This window comes from Oncorhynchus gorbuscha, unplaced genomic scaffold, assembly GCF_021184085.1.
Source record: "Oncorhynchus gorbuscha isolate QuinsamMale2020 ecotype Even-year unplaced genomic scaffold, OgorEven_v1.0 Un_scaffold_5:::fragment_2:::debris, whole genome shotgun sequence".
NCBI lineage: Eukaryota > Metazoa > Chordata > Actinopteri > Salmoniformes > Salmonidae > Oncorhynchus > Oncorhynchus gorbuscha.
This window is the reverse complement of record NW_025745327.1, coordinates 199276-222053: the sequence shown is the minus strand read 5'-3', so window position 1 is coordinate 222053 and position 22778 is coordinate 199276. Positions and strand designations below refer to the sequence as shown.

At 46.5% G+C, this 22778-nt stretch overlaps 1 protein-coding gene across 3 annotated transcripts in view; it reads right to left on the bottom strand.

Moving 5' to 3' along the window:
- LOC124018384 (hormone-sensitive lipase-like) overlaps positions 1-22778 on the bottom strand; it is a 60590-nt gene that overhangs the window by 24545 nt on the left and 13267 nt on the right. For all 3 annotated transcript variants that reach the window (XM_046333672.1, XM_046333674.1, XM_046333673.1), the window contains 4 exons: positions 7848-8089; positions 6938-7222; positions 6734-6824; positions 4558-4703 (listed from right to left, as the gene is read on the bottom strand). In XM_046333672.1, the coding sequence (XP_046189628.1) occupies positions 4558-4703; positions 6734-6824; positions 6938-7222; positions 7848-8089 (764 nt within the window). The remainder of the gene's footprint in view (positions 1-4557; positions 4704-6733; positions 6825-6937; positions 7223-7847; positions 8090-22778) is intronic.

Genomic DNA, 22778 nt, shown 5'->3' with positions numbered 1-22778 from the left:
GGGCTGTACATACAAGGGAAGAGTATTCTACCACTGGGCTGTACATACAAGGGAAGAGTATTCTACCACTGGGCTGTACATACAAGGGAAGAGTATTCTACCACTGGGCTGTACATACAAGGGAAGAGTATTCTACCACTGGGCTGTACATACAAGGGAAGAGTATTCTACCACTGGGCTGTACATACAAGGGAAGAGTATTCTACCACTGGGCTGTACATACAAGGGAAGAGTATTCTACCACTGGGCTGTACATACAAGGGAAGAGTATTCTACCACTGGGCTGTACATACAAGGGAAGAGTATTCTACCACTGGGCTGTACATACAAGGGAAGAGTATTCTACCACTGGGCTGTACATACAAGGGAAGAGTATTCTACCACTTGGCAGCACATACAAGGGAAGAGTATTCTACCACTGGGCTGTACATCCCAGGACAAGGGAAGAGTATTCTACCACTGGGCTGTACATCCCAGGGCAAGGGAAGAGTATTCTACCACTGGGCTGTACATACAAGGGAAGAGTATTCTACCACTGGGCTGTACATACAAGGGAAGAGTATTCTACCACTGGGCTGTACATCCCAGGACAAGGGAAGAGTATTCTACCACTGGGCTGTACATACAAGGGAAGAGTATTCTACCACTTGGCAGCACATACAAGGGAAGAGTATTCTACCACTGGGCTGTACATCCCAGGACAAGGGAAGAGTATTCTACCACTGGGCTGTACATCCCAGGGCAAGGGAAGAGTATTCTACCACTGGGCTGTACATACAAGGGAAGAGTATTCTACCACTGGGCTGTACATACAAGGGAAGAGTATTCTACCACGGAGCTGTACATACAAGGGAAGAGTATTCTACCACTGAGCTGTACATACAAGGGAAGAGTATTCTACCATTGGGCTGTACATACAAGGGAAGAGTATTCTACCACTGAGCTGTACATACAAGGGAAGAGTATTCTACCAGTAGGCTGTACATACAAGGGAAGAGTATTCTACCACTGAGCTGTACATACAAGGGAAGAGTATTCTACCACTGGGCTGTACATCCCAGGGCAAGGGAAGAGTATTCTACCACTGGGCTGTACATCCCAGGGCAAGGGAAGAGTATTCTACCACTGGGCTGTACATCCCAGGGCAAGGGAAGAGTATTCTACCACTGAGCTGTACATACAAGGGAAGAGTATTCTACCACTGGGCTGTACATACAAGGGAAGAGTATTCTACCACTGGGCTGTACATACAAGGGAAGAGTATTCTACCACTGGGCTGTACATACAAGGGAAGAGTATTCTACCACTGGGCTGTACATACAAGGGAAGAGTATTCTACCACTGGGCTGTACATACAAGGGAAGAGTATTCTACCACTGAGCTGTACATACAAGGGAAGAGTATTCTACCACTGAGCTGTACATACAAGGGAAGAGTATTCTACCACTGAGCTGTACATACAAGGGAAGAGTATTCTACCACTGAGCTGTACATACAAGGGAAGAGTATTCTACCACTGAGCTGTACATACAAGGGAAGAGTATTCTACCACTGGGCTGTACATACAAGGGAAGAGTATTCTACCACTGGGCTGTACATACCACTGGGCTGTACATAAGGGAAGAGTATTCTACCACTGGGCTGTACATACAAGGGAAGAGTATTCTACCACTGAGCTGTACATACAAGGGAAGAGTATTCTACCACTGGGCTGTACATACAAGGGAAGAGTATTCTACCACTGAGCTGTACATACAAGGGAAGAGTATTCTACCACTGGGCTGTACATCCCAGGGCAAGGGAAGAGTATTCTACCACTGGGCTGTACATCCCAGGGCAAGGGAAGAGTATTCTACCACTGAGCTGTACATACAAGGGAAGAGTATTCTACCACTGGGCTGTACATACAAGGGAAGAGTATTCTACCACTGGGCTGTACATACCAGGGCAAGGGAAGAGTATTCTACCACTGGGCTGTACATACAAGGGAAGAGTATTCTACCACTGGGCTGTACATACAAGGGAAGAGTATTCTACCACTGGGCTGTACATACAAGGGAAGAGTATTCTACCACTGGGCTGTACATACAAGGGAAGAGTATTCTACCACTGGGCTGTACATACAAGGGAAGAGTATTCTACCACTGGGCTGTACATACAAGGGAAGAGTATTCTACCACTGGGCTGTACATACAAGGGAAGAGTATTCTACCACTGGGCTGTACATACAAGGGAAGAGTATTCTACCACTGGGCTGTACATACAAGGGAAGAGTATTCTACCACTGGGCTGTACATACAAGGGAAGAGTATTCTACCACTGGGCTGTACATACAACAAGGGAAGAGTATTCTACCACTGAGCTGTACATACAAGGGAAGAGTATTCTACCACTGGGAAGGGAAGAGTATTCTACCACTGAGCAGCACATACAAGGGAAGAGTATTCTACCACTGAGCTGTACATCCCAGGGCAAGGGAAGAGTATTCTACCACTGGGCTGTACATACAAGGGAAGAGTATTCTACCACTGGGCTGTACATACAAGGGAAGAGTATTCTACCACTGGGCAGCACATACAAGGGAAGAGTATTCTACCACTGGGCTGTACATCCCAGGACAAGGGAAGAGTATTCTACCACTGGGCTGTACATCCCAGGGCAAGGGAAGAGTATTCTACCACTGGGCTGTACATACAAGGGAAGAGTATTCTACCACTGGGCTGTACATACAAGGGAAGAGTATTCTACCACTGAGCTGTACATACAAGGGAAGAGTATTCTACCACTGAGCTGTACATACAAGGGAAGAGTATTCTACCACTGAGCTGTACATACAAGGGAAGAGTATTCTACCACTGAGCTGTACATACAAGGGAAGAGTATTCTACCACTGAGCTGTACATATAAGGGAAGAGTATTCTACCACTGGGCTGTACATACAAGGGAAGAGTATTCTACCACTGAGCTGTACATACAAGGGAAGAGTATTCTACCATTGGGCTGTACATACAAGGGAAGAGTATTCTACCACTGAGCTGTACATACAAGGGAAGAGTATTCTACCACTGGGCTGTACATACAAGGGAAGAGTATTCTACCACTGGGCTGTACATCCCAGGGCAAGGGAAGAGTATTCTACCACTGGGCTGTACATCCCAGGGCAAGGGAAGAGTATTCTACCACTGAGCTGTACATACAAGGGAAGAGTATTCTACCACTGGGCTGTACATCCCAGGGCAAGGGAAGAGTATTCTACCACTGGGCTGTACATACAAGGGAAGAGTATTCTACCACTGGGCTGTACATACAAGGGAAGAGTATTCTACCACTGGGCTGTACATACAAGGGAAGAGTATTCTACCACTGGGCTGTACATACAAGGGAAGAGTATTCTACCACTGGGCTGTACATCCCAGGGCAAGGGAAGAGTATTCTACCACTGGGCTGTACATCCCAGGGCAAGGGAAGAGTATTCTACCACTGGGCTGTACATCCCAGGGCAAGGGAAGAGTATTCTACCACTGAGCTGTACATCCCAGGGCAAGGGAAGAGTATTCTACCACTGAGCTGTACATACAAGGGAAGAGTATTCTACCACTGAGCTGTACATACAAGGGAAGAGTATTCTACCACTGAGCTGTACATACAAGGGAAGAGTATTCTACCACTGAGCTGTACATACAAGGGAAGAGTATTCTACCACTGAGCTGTACATACAAGGGAAGAGTATTCTACCACTGAGCTGTACATATAAGGGAAGAGTATTCTACCACTGGGCTGTACATACAAGGGAAGAGTATTCTACCACTGAGCTGTACATCCCAGGGCAAGGGAAGAGTATTTTACCACTGGGCTGTACATACAAGGGAAGAGTATTCTACCACTGGGCTGTACATCCCAGGGCAAGGGAAGAGTATTCTACCACTGGGCTGTACATCCCAGGGCAAGGGAAGAGTATTCTACCACTGGGCTGTACATCCCAGGGCAAGGGAAGAGTATTCTACCACTGGGCTGTACATCCCAGGGCAAGGGAAGAGTATTCTACCACTGGGCTGTACATACAAGGGAAGAGTATTCTACCACTGGGCTGTACATACAAGGGAAGAGTATTCTACCACTGGGCTGTACATACAAGGGAAGAGTATTCTACCACTGGGCTGTACATACAAGGGAAGAGTATTCTACCACTGAGCTGTACATCCCAGGGCAAGGGAAGAGTATTCTACCACTGAGCTGTACATCCCAGGGCAAGGGAAGAGTATTCTACCACTGAGCTGTACATCCCAGGGCAAGGGAAGAGTATTCTACCACTGAGCTGTACATCCCAGGGCAAGGGAAGAGTATTCTACCACTGAGCTGTACATCCCAGGGCAAGGGAAGAGTATTCTACCACTGAGCTGTACATCCCAGGGCAAGGGAAGAGTATTCTACCACTGAGCAGTACATCCCAGGGCAAGGGAAGAGTATTCTACCACTGAGCTGTACATCCCAGGGCAAGGGAAGAGTATTCTACCAGCGACCCGTTCCAGGGTCCGTCCAGAGTGGTCAGTGACTCACAGATAGAACCTCAGTCTCTGTGATGTTCCAGAAGGCCTTCCAGAAGTGGACGTCCAGGTTCTGAGTGATGCGTTCAAACTCCGCCCCCCGTAACTCCGGGTCGATGGCGTACTTCCCTGAGGTAAAGAAGGAGCTGGCTGCTACACCTGGAGACAGAGGGAAGGGGGAGAGAAGATAGTGGAGAGATGGTTGTAGGAGGCAGGCAAGAAGGAGAGGGCAATAGGTAAAAAGAGAGGGGGACAAGGTAGTGGAAGTGGCAGAGAGAAAAATGTATAGGTATGGATAAAGATGAATGACAGAAAAGTGACATGGAAAAGAGGGAGAGAGTGGAGGAGGAGAGGGAGTGAGTGGATGCTAACACATCAAATCAACTCACTGACAGAATCACAGGGATGGGGAGGCAGAGAGAGCGATGGCCATGAGTGGAGGCAGTAGATGCTACTGTTAAACATAACTCTTTCAATCCCTGTAGCTACAGGAGAGTCTGGATGAGATGGAGCAGTGGTCACCTGTTGTCCAGGAGAGCTGAATTGTATGGCTATTTGTTCCACCAGAGCACTAAAACAGAGGATTCCCCTAATCTAATAAAACACTAAGACTTGATCACACTATGCCTGTGGTCACCTATTAACCATGTCAAAGCCTGGCTCCATCTCCCAGACTGAGACTACGGCAGTGGTCAGGGGGACAGACACTCACCATATGGTGCAATACCTCCTTCCTCCACTGGGAAGCAGCAAAAAGCAAAAGACAGTGTTAGATCATATTGTGTGTGTGCCATCACATCCTTCATAAACAACAGGTGTAGACTAACAGTGAAATGCTTACTTGTGTATGTGTGCTGTACGGAGAAGGTGCTTTCTGTACTCATAAGTGTCCATATATCAATGACCTATGAAATGTTGGAATCCTTCTTGACTGTAATGTGATTTGGTGATTAAAATAAACTATTTCAAATGTGTGCGTGGGTTAATGTAAGTAAGTCTCCCTTTAAATGACCCTTTAACCTTTTTAACCTATGGGGGCGCTATGTCATTATTGGATAAAAAAACGTGCCCGTTTTAAGCGCAATATTTTGTCACGAAAAGATGCTCGACTATGCATATAATTGGCAGCTTTGGTAAGAAAACACTACCGTTTCCAAAACTGCAAAGATATTATCTGTGAGTGCCCCAGAACTGATGCTACAGGCAAAACCAAGATGAAACTTCAAACAGGAAATGAGCAGGATTTGACGCTCTGTTCTTCATTGTCTCCTTATATGGCTGTGAAAGCGCCACGAATTAGCCTGCCTTTTCTATCGTTTCTCCAAGTTGTCTGCAGCATTGTGACGTATTTGTAGGCATATCATTGGAAGATTGGCCATAAGAGACTACATTTACCAGGGGTCCACCCGGTGTCCTTTGTTGAAATTGTTGCTTAATCTCCAAGCTGCTCGCATTCATCCATGTGATTGAGACAGAGGAGACTTCCAGAAATGATATATCATGAAGAGATATGTGAAAAACACCTTGAGGATTGATTCTAAACAACATTTACCATGTTTCAGTCGATATTATGGAGTTAATGTGGAAGAAAGTTTGGCGTTTGGATGAATTCATTTTCGTTTTTTTTTTGGTAGCCAAACATGACGCAGAAAACGGACCGATTTCTCCTGCACAAATAATCTTTCAGGAAAAACTGAACATTTGCTATCTAACTGAGTCTCCTCATTGAAAACATGATTTTATTTGAATGGTTTTCTGGTTTTTGTGAAAATGTTGCCTGCTGAATGCTAACGCTAAATGCTAACGCTAGCTATCAATACTGTTACACAAATGGTTGTTTTGCTATGGTTGAGAAGCATATTTTTGAAAATCTGAGACGACAGTGTTGTTAACAAAAGGCTAAGCTTGAGAGCTAGCATATTGATTTCATTTCATTTGCGATTTTCATGAATAGTTAACGTTGTGTTATGGTAATGAGCTTGAGGCTGTATTCACGATCCCGGATCTGGGATGGCTCGACGCAAGAAGTTAATGATGTATTGTATCTAGCATTGATATTCACCCTCACAATCCTTTCACGTCAACAGAGTTGCCATGTCAGTAGAATGGTTTAGGATGTAAATGAGAATGAATTAATGATTGAGTGGCTTTTGTTTCCATCAATAGGGAGGTTTGCTGGAGCCACTGACCAATGCCTGACTGGTGGCGCCTGTAGTTCTCTCCGAAAGCCACCAGGCCGATAGCTATGGTCTGCAGACAGGGACGGATGGCTGGAGTGAACTGGAAGAGGAGAGACATGAAACCAATCACTACAAAATACTTTTCCCTGAGGCTAACAGAAAGGGCCTCAAGATCATCCCAAAAGTATTCTGCCCTCCCAGTCCCCCCCCCACCTGGAATCCGAGGCAGCGTCCGTAGAAGCAGCCCTTGTGCATGGAGGAGTACTCCCGGATGAAGCTCTGGCTGAGGCCGCTCTCCTCGTGGAAGAAGAGGTTCCCGTGGCTGTTGTCGTGCAGCAGTCGCTGGGCCAGGTAGAGCAGGGCTCTTAGCTGACATAGGGCCGAGCAGTAGGCCTCCATCTCCCCTGCGTTGTGGGCCGTCCGAAAGAAGATGCTGCGTCGGTTGGTGGAGATGTAGCGCCCCTTGTGGATGATGTGGAGAATGCAGCAGCGCACCACCTAAGAACGGGGTGGGAGGAGGAAAAGTGCTGTGTGTGAGTGATAGAAATGACATTCAAAAAAGAGAATGCGTGAGAGACAATAACGACAGAAGGTACAGAAAAAGAGTGAGAGACAGACCATGAAAAAGGTGGAGACAGAAATTCAGAGACATTTAATAAGAGGTAAGCAGCTGGCAGAGAGGTCATGATTTCTCATCCATACAAGAGGGAGCCTGAATAGGTTCTATTATGACAATCACTCAATTGGTAGAAAAAAAACAGAATACAAAATAAACTTAAGGCATACGATGCTGGTGTTGAATTTTTCCCAATGTTGAGAGACTGTTAGGAACACACATACACACTCCCTCTTAACGCTCACACACTCACTCTTGGGGTGGCAGGTAGCCTAGTGGTTAGAGCGTTGGACTAGTAGCCGGAAGGTTGCTAGATCGAATCCCCGAGCTGACAAGGTAAAAATCTGTCGCTCTGCCCCTGAACAACGCATTTAACCCACTGTTCCTCGGCCGTCATTGAAAATAAGAATTTGTTCTTAACCAACTTGCCTAGTAAAATAAAAGGTAAACATTTTTTATTTTTTAAACTAGGGAGTTGTCGCACAGACACAAACCCTGCCATCCTACCTTGACTAGAGAGCGGTATCCATTGGCTGGTATGTGTGGGTCAAAGTCAAAGTGGTGGTAGACCGCAGCAAAGCCGGAGATGACAGGTTCCAGGCTGTGGGCGTGCTCCTGGATCAGGGTCATGGTGTCCACCAGTCGCTGTGCCGCACCCCCCTGGGACCCCTTAGCACCCTCAGAGAAGAACGTAGCATTCTCCTCACACACACTGTACAGAGCAGTAAATACCGCCTTAGTGTCCATCACTGGGGGGGAAGAGAGGGAAGCCTGAAACAGTCAGCATGCAACAACAAAGACTGATCATGTCTAATTCCAAAAAAAGACCTATGGCCATACTTAATACTCACTTCAATCAAATGGCTAACCCACTATAGCAGCACACAACAGTTGATTTGGAGTAAGAGTCTATCCCATGACATACCAGACAACATACACATGGCCACATTCAGAAAAACAGACCTTGTTTGTATCATTACCTAGCGACGCAATACTGCTGCTACATGGCCATGGCACATTTTGGCGAATATTCAGAGGTGAAAACTTTCCGTAGGATTTTTTTAAAAAAAAGGGAATTAATGGGAATATATGCAAATTAATACCATTTAAAAATTAGATTTCTTTTGCATTGGATATACACTGCTCAAAAAAATAAAGGGAACACTTAAACAACACAATGTAACTCCAAGTCAATCACACTTCTGTGAAATCAAACTGTCCACTTAGGAAGCAACACTTATTGACAATACATTTCACATGCTGTTGTGCAAATGGAATAGACAACAGGTGGAAATAATAGGCAATTAGCAAGACACCCCCAATACAGGAGTGGTTCTGCAGGTGGTGACCACAGACCACTTCTCAGTTCCTATGCTTCCTGGCTGATGTTTTGGTCACTTTTGAATGCTGGCGGTGCTTTCACTCTAGTGGTAGCATGAGACAGATTCTACAACCCACACAAGTGGCTCAGGTAGTGCAGCTCATCTAAGATGGCACATCAATGCGAGCTGTGGCAAGAAGGTTTGCTGTGTCTGTCAGCGTAGAGTCTAGAGCATGGAGGGACTACCAGGAGACAGGCTAGTACATCAGGAGACGTGGAGGAGGCCGTAGGAGGGCAACAACCCAGCAGCAGGACCGCTACCTCCGCCTTTGTGCAAGGAGGAGCACTGCCAGAGCCCTGCAAAATGACCTCCAGCAGGCCACAAATATGCATGTGTCTGCTCAAACGGTCAGAAACAGACTCGATGAGGGTGGTATGAGGGCCCAACGTCCACAGGTGGGGGTTGTGCTTACAGCCCAACACCGTGCAGGACGTTTTGGCATTTGCCAGAGAATACCAAGATTGGCAAATTCGCCACTGGTGCCCTGTGCTCTTCACAGATGAAAGCAGGTTCACACGGAGCACATGTGACAGACGTGACAGAGTCTGGAGACGCTGTGGAGAACGTTCTGCTGCCTGCAACATCCTCCAGCATGACCGGTTTGGCGGTGGGTCAGTCATGGTGTGGGGTTTCTTGTGCTCGCCAGAGGTAGCCCGACTGCCATTTGGTACCGAGATGAGATCCTCAGACCCCTTGTGAGACCATATGCTAGTGCGGTTGGCCATGGGTTCCTCCTAATGCAAGACAATGCTAGACCTCATGTGGCTGGAGTGTGTCAGCAGTTCCTGCAAGAGGAAGGCATTGATGCTATGGACTGGCCCGCCCGTTCCCCAGACCTGAATCCAACTGAGCACATCTGGGACATCATGTCTCGCTCTATCCACCAACACCATGTTGTACCACAGACTGTCCAGGAGTTGGCGGATGCTTTAGTCCAGGTCTGGGAGGAGATCCCTCAGGAGAACATCCGCCACCTCATCAGGAGCATGCCAAGGCGTTGTAGGGAGATCATACAGGCACGTGGAGGCGACACACACTACTGAGCCTCAATTTTGACTCGTTTTAAGGACATTACATCAAAGTTGGATCAGCCTCTAGTGTGGTTTTCCACTTTAATTTTGAGTGTGACTCCAAATCCAGACCGCAATGGGTTGATAAATTTGATTTCCATTGATCATTTTTGTGTTATTTTGTTGTCAGCACATTCAACTATGTAAAGAAAAAAGTATTTAATAAGAACATTTCATTCATTCAGATCTAGGATGTGTTATTTTAGTGTTCACTTTATTTTTTTGAGCAGTGTATTTACCTTATCATAAGTAGACATAATTGCAAATTATTAAATCGTTCCATGCACAACAAAAACATATTTAGTTACGAATTGAACTTGAATTAAATGATTTGACTCTTCACATGGGATGATTTCACTGAACAACAAAAGGGAATATTGAATGATCACCAATGATTCATTGCATCTCCCAAAAATCTGTAAAATTATAGTCTAGAAACTAAAGCTTTGGTTGTCTTCCTCTCAGGCGTCCATGTCTTCTCCCTGGACCTCCTCAATGTCCTTCTCTTGAACCTCAGACTGAGGCCTCATCTTCACTGTCACTTTCCAACCTTGAGGATGGCTCGTTGTCAGGCTCAAAAAGCCTCAAATTTGAGCCGAGGGCCACACATTTTTCGGCCATTGTATTGGTCGACCTGTTGTGTGCTTTGGTGCGCTCTCACCACTGGTGTCCCCCAGGGCTCTGTTCTAGGCCCTCTCCTATTCTCGCTATACACCAAGTCACTTGGCTCTGTCATAACCTCACATGGTCTCTCCTATCATTGCTATGCAGACGACACACAACTAATCTTCTCCTTTCCCCCTTCTGGCGACCAGGTGGCGAATCGCATCTCTGCATGTCTGGCAGACATATCAGTGTGGATGACGGATCACCACCTCAAGCTGAACCTCGGCAAGACGGAGCTGCTCTTCCTCCCGGGGAAGGACTGCCCGTTCCATGATCTCGCCATCACGGTTGACAACTCCATTGTGTCCTCCTCCCAGAGCGCTAAGAACCTTGGTGTGATCCTGGACAACACCCTGTCGTTCTCAACCAACATCAAGGCGGTGGCCCGTTCCTGTAGGTTCATGCTCTACAACATCCGCAGAGTACGACCCTGCCTCACACAGGAAGCGGCGCAGGTCCTAATCCAGGCACTTGTCATCTCCCGTCTGGATTACTGCAACTCGCTGTTGGCTGGGCTCCCTGCCTGTGCCATTAAACCCCTTCAACTCATCCAGAACGCCGCAGCCCGTCTGGTGTTCAACCTTCCCAAGTTCTCTCACGTCACCCCGCTCCTCCGTTCTCTCCACTGGCTTCCAGTTGAAGCTCGCATCCGCTACAAGACCATGGTGCTTGCCTACGGAGCTGTGAGGGGAACGGCACCTCAGTACCTCCAGGCTCTGATCAGGCCCTACACCCAAATAAGGGCACTGCGTTCATCCACCTCTGGCCTGCTCGCCTCCCTACCACTGAGGAAGTTCAGTTCCCGCTCAGCCCAGTCAAAACTGTTCGCTGCTCTGGCTCCCCAATGGTGGAACAAACTCCCTCACGACGCCAGGACAGCGGAGTCAATCACCACCTTCCGGAGACACCTGAAATCCCACCTCTTTAAGGAATACCTAGGATAGGATAAAGTAATCCTTCTCACCCCCCCCTTCCCCCCTTAAAATATTTAGATGCACTATTGTAAAGTGGCTGTTCCACTGGATGTCATAAGGTGAATGCACCAATTTGTAAGTCGCTCTGGATAAGAGCGTCTGCTAAATGACTTAAATGAAAATGTAAATGTAATGTAATGTGTGTGTGTTCCCAAACAAGGACCAGTTGAGCTCTAAGGCGGCTGATGTTGGTGGGATTTGGAGGATGATGGAGGTAACAGGGGAAAGAGCCTCAGATGTACAAAGTCCCTTCCACCAGGTGGCTGATGAGATGTGTTGGCACGACTGCCATATTGCATCTCTACCCCAAAGCCTTTGGTTGGAAGTGTACTTCACCAGACTGCCAAGAACCTTGCCCTCATCCAGACTAGGTGGCAAGACACAATAGTGATGACACCATAAGCCTTGTTGATCATAGGCTTTTGCCAGCATACTTGGGGTCCAACAAGTACGCTGCAGCGTCAGGCAGAAGTCTTCATGCTTTTTGATGCATTTCAGAACTGCAGTTTCCTCTGCTTGGAGCAACAGTGAAGTGGGAAGGGCAGTACGGATTTTTTCTCTTACAGCTGCAAGCAGAGTCTGAACATCAGACGGAGACAATGCCAGCCACAATCCGTGCTACTGCTATGGGTTTCAGGCTGCTTACCACTCTCTCCCAAAATACATCCAGGAGGATCCTCTTGATGGGGCTGTCCATATTGGCATACTGATATGGCCATTTGTTGGAGAGACTCCCTCCCCTCCAATAGACTGTCAAACATGATGACACCACCCCACCCCTTGACCCTTCCATTTCCTTGTCTCTCGTAGTGTATCCATTGTTTTCAGTGCAATAAAGGCCTTGAGGAGCAGATTCAATGCAGGAGCAGTAGTGAGGGTAGGACTCATCCACTTCAGTCCAAGCAGCCTTAATGTTTGCAGCATTGTCGGTCACCAGTGCAAATACCTTCTGTGGTCCAAGGTCCTGGATGACTGCCTTCAGCTCATCTGCAATGTAGAGACCGGTGTGTCTGTCGTTCCTTGTATATGTGCTGTTGGAAGGGTGTATCCTGGGCGGAGAACATACATACATCTCTTCCAATCGAGCAAGACATACATCAGCATTGCTCGGACTACGTTTCTCCATTGAGTCTAAAAAATACCTGATTCCAGGAGGACCATGAGCTGTTGCTATTGAGAAGGTCTCTGATTCATCATTTTCATCTCAAATAGAAGTAGAGGGAATTGTGTCAGAGGTAGCTTGTTGTGAGCGCTGAGGGAAATTTATGCACTTGTCCAGATGATTCTGCATCTTTTATCACATGGGATTTGGCACAGTATCTGCAAATGTACACAGGTTTTCCTTCTACATTAGCTGCAGTGAAATGTCTCCACACACCATTTTTCTGTTAAGACTAGCCTTAGTGTTCTTGGGTAACAGGCACTATGGTGGTCTGCTTAAAACATTCTGGTATTACAGACTCAGACAGGGAGAGGTTGAAAATGTCAGTGAAGACACTCGCCAGTTGTTCAGCGCATGCTCGCAGTACATGTCCTGGTAATCCATCAGGCCCTGCGGCCTTGTGAATCTTGACCTGTTTAAAAGGTCGAAAGCGTGATCACAGTCTTCCGGAACAGCTGGTGCTCTCATGCATTTTTCATTGCTATTTGCCTCAAAGTGAGCATAGACATAGTTTAGCTCGTCTGGTAGGCTTGTGTCACTGGGCAGCTCTCGGCTGTGCTTCCCTTAGTAGTCGGTAATGGTTTGAAAACCCTGCCACATCCGATGTGGTACGATTCAATCTTTTTCCTGTATTGACGCTTTGCCTGTTTGATGGTTCGGAGGGCATATTGGAATTTCATAAACTTCCAGGTTAGAGTCCCACTCTTTGAAAGCGGCAGTTCTAGCCTTTAACTCCTTTAACTTTAACTGTGAATATTGCCTGTAATCCATGGCTTCTGATGTACGTACGGTCACCGTGAGGACGAGGTGATCTTCGCACTTCTTGATGAAGCTTATTTACATAAATACATAGCCCGCCACCCCTTGTCTTAACAGATGCTGTTCTATCCTGCCGGTACAGGATGTTATAAGCTAACTTTGATGAATTTAAGCAAAATTCCCGCACTTAACTTCCCATGGAAATTTACCGGAAAGTATTACCCTTTGCTACCCTAGCTGTAACAGATCCACCATCTCATCTGCCACTGTAAAAAGCATAGAGACACTTCCACATTTGCAATATTGAAATTCGATCTTCACTGGGTACTGTAATAACGAACGTATCGGGAGTTGGGACAGAAAGCTTTTCTCTGCCAGTTGAAATCATGAATCAGCATAATTTTTCTGGATATACAGTTGATGTCAGAAGTTTACATACACTTATGTTAGAGTCATTAAAACTAATTTTTCAACCACTCCACAAATGTCTGGTTAACAAACTATAGTTTTGGCAAGTCGGTTAGGACATCTACTTTGTGCATGACACAAGTCATTTTTCCAACAACTTATAATTCACTGTATCTCAATTCCAATGGGTCAGAAGTTTACATATACCAAGTTGACTGTGCCTTTAAACAGCTTGGAAAATTCCAGAAAATGATGTCATGGCTTTAGAAGCTTCTGATAGGCTAATGGACATCATTTGTGTCAATTGGAGGTGTACCTGTGGATGTATTTCAAGGCCTACCTCCAAACTCTGTGCCTCTTGCTTGACATCATGAGAAAATCTAAAGAAATCAGCCAAGACCTCAGAAAACTGACTTAAATGTAAATGTAAATGTAAAACAAATTGTAGACCTCCACAAGTCTGGTTCATCCTTGGCAGCAATTTGCAAATGCCTGAAGGTACCATGTTAATCTGTACAAACAATAGTACGCAAGTATAAACACCATGGGACCACGCAGCCGTCATACCACTCAGGAAGGAGATGCTTTCTGTCTCCTAGAGATGAACGCACTTTGGTGAAAAAAGTGCAAATCAATCCCAGAACAACAGCAAAGGACCTTGTGTAGCTGCTGGAGGAAACAGGCACAAAAGTATCTATATTTACAGTAAAACGAGTCCTATATTGACATAACCTGAAAGGCTACTCAGCAAGGAAGAAGCCACTGCTCCGAAACCGCCATAAGAAAGCCAAACTACGATTTGCAATGGGATATGGGGACAAAGATCATATTTTTTGGAGAAATGTCCTCTGGTCTGATGAAACTGTTTGGTCATAATGACCATTGTTATGTTTAGAGCAAAAAGGGGAGGCTTGCAAGCTGAAGAACACCATCCCAACCATGAAGCACAGGGGTGGCAGCATCATGTTGTGGGGGTGCTTTGCTGCAGGAGGGACTGGTGCACTTCACGAAATCGATGGCATCATGAGGACTGAAAATTATGTGGATATATTGAAGCAACATCTCAAGACATCAGCCAGGAAGTTAAAGCTTGGTCGCAAATGGGTCTTCCAAATGGACAATGACCCCAAGCATACTTCCATGTTGTGGCAAAATGGCTTAAGGACAACAAAGTCAAGGTATTGGAGAGGCCATCACAAAGCTCTGACCTTAATCCTATAGAACATTTGTGGGCAGAACTGAAAAGAGTGTGCGAGCAAGGAGGCCTACAAACCTGACTCAGTTACACCAGCTCTGTCAGGAGGAATGGACCAAAATTCACCCAAGTTATTGTGTGAAGTTTGTGGAAGGCTACCTGAAATGTTTGACCCAAATTAAACAATTTAAAGGCAATGTTACCAAATACTAATTGAGTGTCTGTAAACTTCTGACCCACTGGGAATGTGAAAAAAAGCTGAAAAAAACACTACTATTATTCTGACATTTCACATTCTTAAAATAAAGTGGTGATCCTAATTGACCAAAGACAGGGAATTTTTACTGGGATTAAACGTCAGGAATTGTGAAAAACTGAGTTTAAATGTATTTGGCTAAGGTGTATGTAAACTTCTGACTGTATACAAAGAAATGTCAACAGAAACAGGTCAAATTAAACAAAAATGCAGCTAGTTTTCCATCTGTCTAACTTCAGTCTGAAGTGTGTAGGTGGCTAGCGAGCAAGGGGGAAGAGCCTCCATAGCAACCATTTTTAGGTAGTTGTGCTTTGCATGGCAGTCAGAAAGAGACCATGTCACAGCCATGATAAATGTCCTAACACATGGCCTCATGTATTATTGCTTAAGTATAAAAGCTGATTGACTGAAATGTTGCACAAGCTGGGAAAACTAAATCAAAGCTTCATTCCTCTAAGACAGTCATGTAACTGGAGCAGAGATCAAGTGGTGGAACACATCGTGTTGCTGTCTTTTCCCGCTCTGTCCTTCCTCTCTTGTGGTCCCAAAGGAGGAACACGACTGAAACCATTTCTGAGAGGAGTTCAAACAAACAAACAGAGTAACCATGCATTAATAGTGAACTGAACTACCATCCAAGCAATAAACACCTCACGCCCTGGTACTCCACAAGGAGTCCACTCACCCTGTACTCTGCCTGCCAGCCAGGCTGCCTGCTGTATTGAGTTCTAGTGAGCCACCTCAGAGCACAGTTTCCACAGCAGAAGCACAGGGAAGAGCACCCCGGGTGACACAGGTACTTACTGTATAGAATGACCGAGATGGAGAGAGACGGAGAGAGAGCATGCAGATGGTCAGTGAGAGCATGACCACACAAGGGAAATAAAGAGCATGCAATGGAAGGCGATTCATGTTCTCTCAGACAGTCAAGGCCACTGATTCTAAGATCCAACAATGCTTGAATTATGAATGTATATGAAGATAAGAGACAAGGAAAGGGATAAGGAAGGCATTACAGATACAACGCCTCTCAGAGAAATGACGGTGGGCCAGCTACAGACATTTATGGTACTGTACAAGTCAGAGGGGCAATCACTTTGTTGTGAGGAATATCAGCCTCCTGACATCCAGGCAGCAAACTTGTCTCACACCAGTGAATCTCCCCATCCTCTAGCCATCACTACATCCTTCTCCAATTGCTTCTCTCCTCAGAAAGCAATGGAATGACACACTAGGCATGTGAAACTACCACATGCTGGAGGGAGATAGCACAAAACTTCACAGTATTGAAGAAAAATGTATTATCAGGCGTATTCATTGCCAATGACTTATCCTCCTCCAAAGCATGAAGAAAATCCTGTGTAATTACCTGCTATTCTTCAGTTGACTGCTATATTGAGAACACCCTATCCACCTTATGCTTTGCCCTACATTACCCAACCACCCTGTCCAATTCCTCAAATTCTCAGCCTCCTTCGTCACCAAGCATCCCAGAACACAGCACTCCCTTTGGGACCAAACTCCTTCTCTTCCCCTAGCTCTTTGTATGCTCTCATTTTCTCCCTCCCTCTCTCACTCCCTTCTCTCTGTGTCACAAATCAAGAATCTATAGTTAACCAGAAACAGAGGGAGGGTGTGTGTGCACATTGCCACCAACTCTGTCCAGCAGAAATGTGTCCAAAAGAGTTTGTCTGCAATGCTGGGCCCAGGGGCCACCAGTACCAGTGACTGGACATAACACACAAGTATAGCAACACTGAACCAGACACCGGCTTAGCAAGAGCTTAGTACAACTAGATACTTACACATTACATGACAAATTCATTAGGTTTTGTGATGAAGTAAATCAGAAACCTAAACGGAACCTAAAAGCAACATGAAATTCTATTAAAACTTGTTATCTAAATTAGAAAGCAAACTGCATTTGAAAGAGTTAAGCCTTGTTTTATTTTAGAAGTTCTATGCATGTAATTTCCTATTAGTTAACCTCTTAAGTCGACCTTCTACTTTTTCGAACATTCTGTTAAAAATCGCGCAACATTTCAGCACCCTGCTTCTCATGCCAGGAATATAGTATATGCATATGATTAGTATGTGTGGATAGAAAACACTCAGACGCTTATAAAACTGGTTAAATCACGGCTGTGACTAATAGAATGTGCGTTTCATCGAAAAGCGCAGGAAAATCTGATCACTGAAAATTGGAAAATATATCAATGCGCCACTTGCATGTATTGTCTATGGGAAAGCAAATTACCTGGAGCCGAGATCGCAATTCCTACAGCTTCCACATGATGTCAACAGTCTTGTCATTTGCCTAGGCTTTGTTTCTTGGTCAAACGAAGAAGAGATAGCCCATTTCTTCAGGTCTCCGACCGGATATTTTGGTTGAGATTTACCAGGACATTATTTCCAGACGTACAGCTATAGAATACACATCGCCTCGTGATCAATTTGATCGCTCATTAACGTTTACTAATACCTAAAAAGTTGCATTACAAAAGTATTTCGAAGTGTTTTGTGAAAGTTTATCGTCAACTTTTTTAATTAAAAAAAATTACGTTACAAGACGCTATTTTTTTCGTTGATCACACAGTCTTCATAGATCGATATCTAGGCTATATATGGACCGATTTAATAAAAAAAGACCCAATAGTGATTATGGGACATCTAGGAGTGCCAACAAAGAAGATGGTCAAAGGTAATGAATGTTTTATATTTTATTTGTGCGGTTTGTGTAGCGCCGACTATGCTAATTGTTTTGTTTACGTCCCCTGCGGGTCTTTTGGGGTGTTACATGCTATCAGGTAATAGCTTCTCATGCTTTCGCCGAAAAGCATTTTAAAAATATGCCTGGATTCACAACAAGTGTAGCTTTAATTCATTACCCTGCATGTGTATTTTAATGAACGTTTGAGTTTTAACGAGTGCTATTAGCATTTAGCGTAGCGCATTTGCATTTCCGGATGTCTAGATGGGACGCCTGCGTACCAGGTAGGAGCAAGAGGTTAAAGTTACTGGGAATATAGTCTACTGGGCATTACCATGACTTGCACACTGCCACACTGAAAGGAAGAATACAGAGGGTGATATGTAAGAGGCTTTAACAAATAGGAGGGCGCAGAATTGGCCCAGCGTGTTCCAGGTTAGGTGAGGGTTTGGCCGGGGTAGGCAGTCATTGTAAAATACGAATTTGTTCTTAACTGATTTGCCTAGTTAAAGGTTAATTAATATAAAAACAAACCAGGAGGAATGGCACAGGGAGAAAGTGATATGGGCATTCACAAGGAGGAGAAGAATAGTGATTGAGTGAATGTGTCAAAAAGACGAGCGGAAGACCATTTCCTTCGGATCAACCTTCTTGGAGACAACACACACACACTTACTTATGAACATACTAAAAACGCAGGATGACCAAACATGTACTCACGGACCACACACACGTTTTCCTTCACCACTGGTGGTGTGCAGCTCAGTGTTTCCGCTGCAGTCATTTAGTGGTGGCACGCCACAGCAAAATTATTACCACAAAGCCTCATTTAAAAAAAAACATTTTAATAAAAGTATGCCGAAGCGCACTGAAGATATGCTAGAACAGTCCTCATTTACTATTCCTCTGCTAACTAAATGAGTAATGAATAGAAAAACCACACAACCCCATAGTATAACAGAAATTGTCTATTTACCTAGTCTGTTTGTTGGTGTGCGTTCTATGCAAGAAACACTATAAATACAAGTGGACACCCTTTCAAATGAGTAGATTCAGCAATTTGAGCCACACCTGTTGCTGACAGGTGCACAAAGATCAAGCACACAGCCATGCAATCTCCATAGACAAACACTGGCAGTAGAATGGCCTTACTGAAGAGCTCAGTGACTTTCAAAGTGGCACCCATCATAGGATGCTAGAGCTGCCCCAGTCAACAGTAAGTGAAAAAATAGTGACATGAAGTGTCTTCTGTGAGAAGTACAGGCGCGGGGTGTATCACATTACAGAGTACACCTAACATTAGGAACGCCTTCCTAATGCGGAGTTGGCTGGATGTTCTTTGGGTGGTGGACCATTCTTGATACACACAAAACTGTTGAGCGTGAAAAACCCAGCAGTGTTGATGATCTTGACATAAACACCTGGCACCTACTACCATACCCCGTTCAAAGGCACTTAAATCTTTTGTCTTGCCCATTAACCTTCTGAATGTCAAACATACACAATCCATGCATCAATTGTCTCAAGGCTTAAAAATCCTTCTTTAACCTGTCTCCTCCCCTTCATCTGACTGGAGTGGATTTAACAAGTGACCATCGCTTTCACCTGGATTCAGCTGGTTAGTCCATCTTGGAAAGAGCAGGTGTTCGTAATATTTTGTATACGCAGAGTATATTCCGTGTTTATGCTAGTTTTTTGGTACAAAATTCATCAATACACGCTAAATAGTAAAGATATTACATTTGGGATCTAGTTAATGATTTGCTCATGGTAAATGCAGATAGGCTGAAGCATGGGTTTACCTATTTATTTATAGCCAGTATTCTGCGTCAATTGGGATACAGGTGATCATTCTTTTTGCTAACAGCATACCTGATAATATTGTCCAACCTATATGCAAGGACCAATATGTCATTTTATTTTAATTCATTTTAGTATAGAACATCCTTTTAAAAAGTCAGCAGAACAGCTTCTCAGAGATGTACTACCTAAACTTGTGCAATTTGATCACTGATCTTTCATTGTCAGTTTTTACCAATTTGCAACAGACCAAGAGCGAGCCAGACAGACAGAGACCGAGAGCGAGCCAGACAGACAGAGACCGAGAGCGAGCCAGCCAGACAGACAGACAGAGACCGAGAGCGAGCCAGACAGACAGACAGAGACCGAGAGCGAGCCAGACAGACAGACAGAGACCGAGAGCGAGCCAGACAGACAGACAGAGCGAGCCAGACAGACAGAGACCGAGACCGAGCCAGACAGACACCGAGAGCCAGACAGACAGACAGACACCGAGAGCGAGCCAGACCAGACAGACAGCCAGACAGACAGAGACCGAGCCAGCGAGCCAGACAGACAGAGACCGAGAGCGAGCCAGACAGACAGAGACCGAGAGCCAGACAGAGAGACCGAGCCAGACAGAGAGACCAGCCAGACAGACAGAGACCACCAGACAGAGACCGAGCCAGACAGAGACCGAGCCAGACAGAGAGCGAGCCAGACAGACAGAGACCGAGAGCGAGCCAGACAGAGACCGAGCCAGACAGACAGAGACCGAGAGCGAGCCAGACAGACAGAGACCGAGAGCGAGCCAGACAGACAGAGACCGAGAGCGAGCCAGACAGAGACCGAGAGCGAGCCCAGAGAGACCGAGAGCGAGCCAGACAGACAGAGAGAGCGAGCCAGACAGACAGAGACCGAGAGCGAGCCAGACAGACAGAGACCGAGAGCGAGCCAGACAGACAGAGACCGAGAGCGAGCCAGACAGACAGAGACCGAGAGCGAGCCAGACAGACAGAGACCGAGAGCGAGCCAGACAGAGACCGAGAGCGAGCCAGACAGAGAGATTTGCTCACTGATCTCTTTCATTGTCAGTTTTTACCAATTTGCAACAGGCAGAGAGCGAGCGAGACAGAGACAGAGACGAGAGCGAGCCAGACAGAGACCGAGAGCGAGCCAGACAGAGCAGCCAGACGAGAGCGAGCCAGACAGAGAGCGAGAGACAGAGAGCGAGCCAGACAGAGAGAGCGAGCCAGACAGACAGAGACCGAGAGAGCGAGCCAGACAGACAGAGACCGAGAGCGAGCCAGACAGAGACCGAGAGACAGAGACCAGAGAGCGAGCCAGAGACCGAGACCAGACAGAGACCGAGAGCGAGCCAGACCAGAGCCAGACAGAGAGCCAGAGAGACCGAGAGACCGAGAGCGAGCCAGACCGAGACCGAGACCGAGCCAGCGAGACCGAGACCGAGAGCGAGCCAGACAGAGACCAGAGAGAGCGAGCCAGACAGAGACCGAGAGCGAGCCAGACAGAGACCGAGAGAGCCAGACAGAGACCGAGAGCCAGACAGAGAGAGCCAGACAGAGACCGAGAGCGAGCCAGACAGAGACCGAGAGCGAGCCAGACAGAGACCGAGAGCGAGCCAGACAGAGACCGAGACCGAGAGCGAGCCAGACAGAGACCGAGAGCGAGCCAGACAGAGACCGAGAGCGAGCCAGAGTTTAGCTGTGAACATTGGAATTTGCTCACTGATCTCTTTCATTGTCAGTTTTTACCAATTTGCAACAGGCAGAGAGCGAGCGAGACAGAGAGCGAGCCAGACAGAGAGCGAGCCAGACAGAGAGCGAGCCAGACAGAGAGCGAGCCAGACAGAGAGCGAGCCAGACAGAGAGCGAGCCAGACAGAGAGCGAGCCAGACAGAGAGCGAGCCAGACAGAGAGCGAGCCAGACAGAGAGCGAGCCAGACAGAGAGCCAGACAGAGAGCGAGCCAGACAGAGACCGAGCCAGACAGAGAGCGAGCCAGACAGAGACCGAGAGCGAGCCAGACAGAGACCGAGAGCGAGCCAGACAGAGACCGAGAGCGAGCCAGAGAGCGAGCCAGACAGAGACAGAGAGCGAGCCAGACAGAGACAGAGAGCGAGCCAGACAGAGACAGAGAGCGAGCCAGAGTTTAGCTGTGAACATTGGAATTTGCTCACTGATCTCTTTCATTGTCAGTTTTTACCAATTTGCAACAGACAGAGCGAGCGAGCCAGACAGACAGAGAGCGAGCGAGCCAGACAGAGACCGAGAGCGAGCCAGACAGAGACCGAGAGCGAGCCAGACAGAGACCGAGAGCGAGCCAGACAGAGACCGAGAGCGAGCCAGACAGAGACCGAGAGCGAGCCAGACAGAGACCGAGAGCGAGCCAGACAGAGACCGAGAGCGAGCCAGTTTAGCTGTGAACATTGAGCCAGAAGCGAGCCAGACAGAGACCGAGAGCGAGCCAGACAGAGACCGAGAGCGAGCCAGACAGAGACCGAGAGCGAGCCAGACAGAGACCGAGAGCGAGCCAGACAGAGACCGAGAGCGAGCCAGACAGAGACCGAGAGCGAGCCAGACAGAGACCGAGAGCGAGCCAGAGTTTAGCTGTGAACATTGGAATTTGCTCACTGATCTTTCATTGTCAGTTTTTCCCAATTTGCAACAGTCAGAGAGCGAGCCAGACCGACCGACCGAGCCAGACAGAGACAGAGAGCGAGCGAGCGAGCCAGAGTTTAGCTGTGAACATTGGAAGAGCAATCTGATCAAAAAATATATATTTTTACTTTTATTTAACTAGGCAAGTCAGTTGAGAACAAATTCTTATTTACAATCACGGCCTAGGAACAGTGGGTTAATTGCCTTGTTCAGGGGCAGAATGATAGGTTTTTACCTTGTTATCGATCTAGCAACCTTTCAGCTACTGGCCCAACGCTCTAACCACTAGGCTACCTGCCGCACCAAGCTAATATGACGACTGCAACATAATGCAGTATTGGGAGGCGCTTAATAAAATAAAGACCATAAATTCCCAGAACAAAGTAAAGTCCAGAGT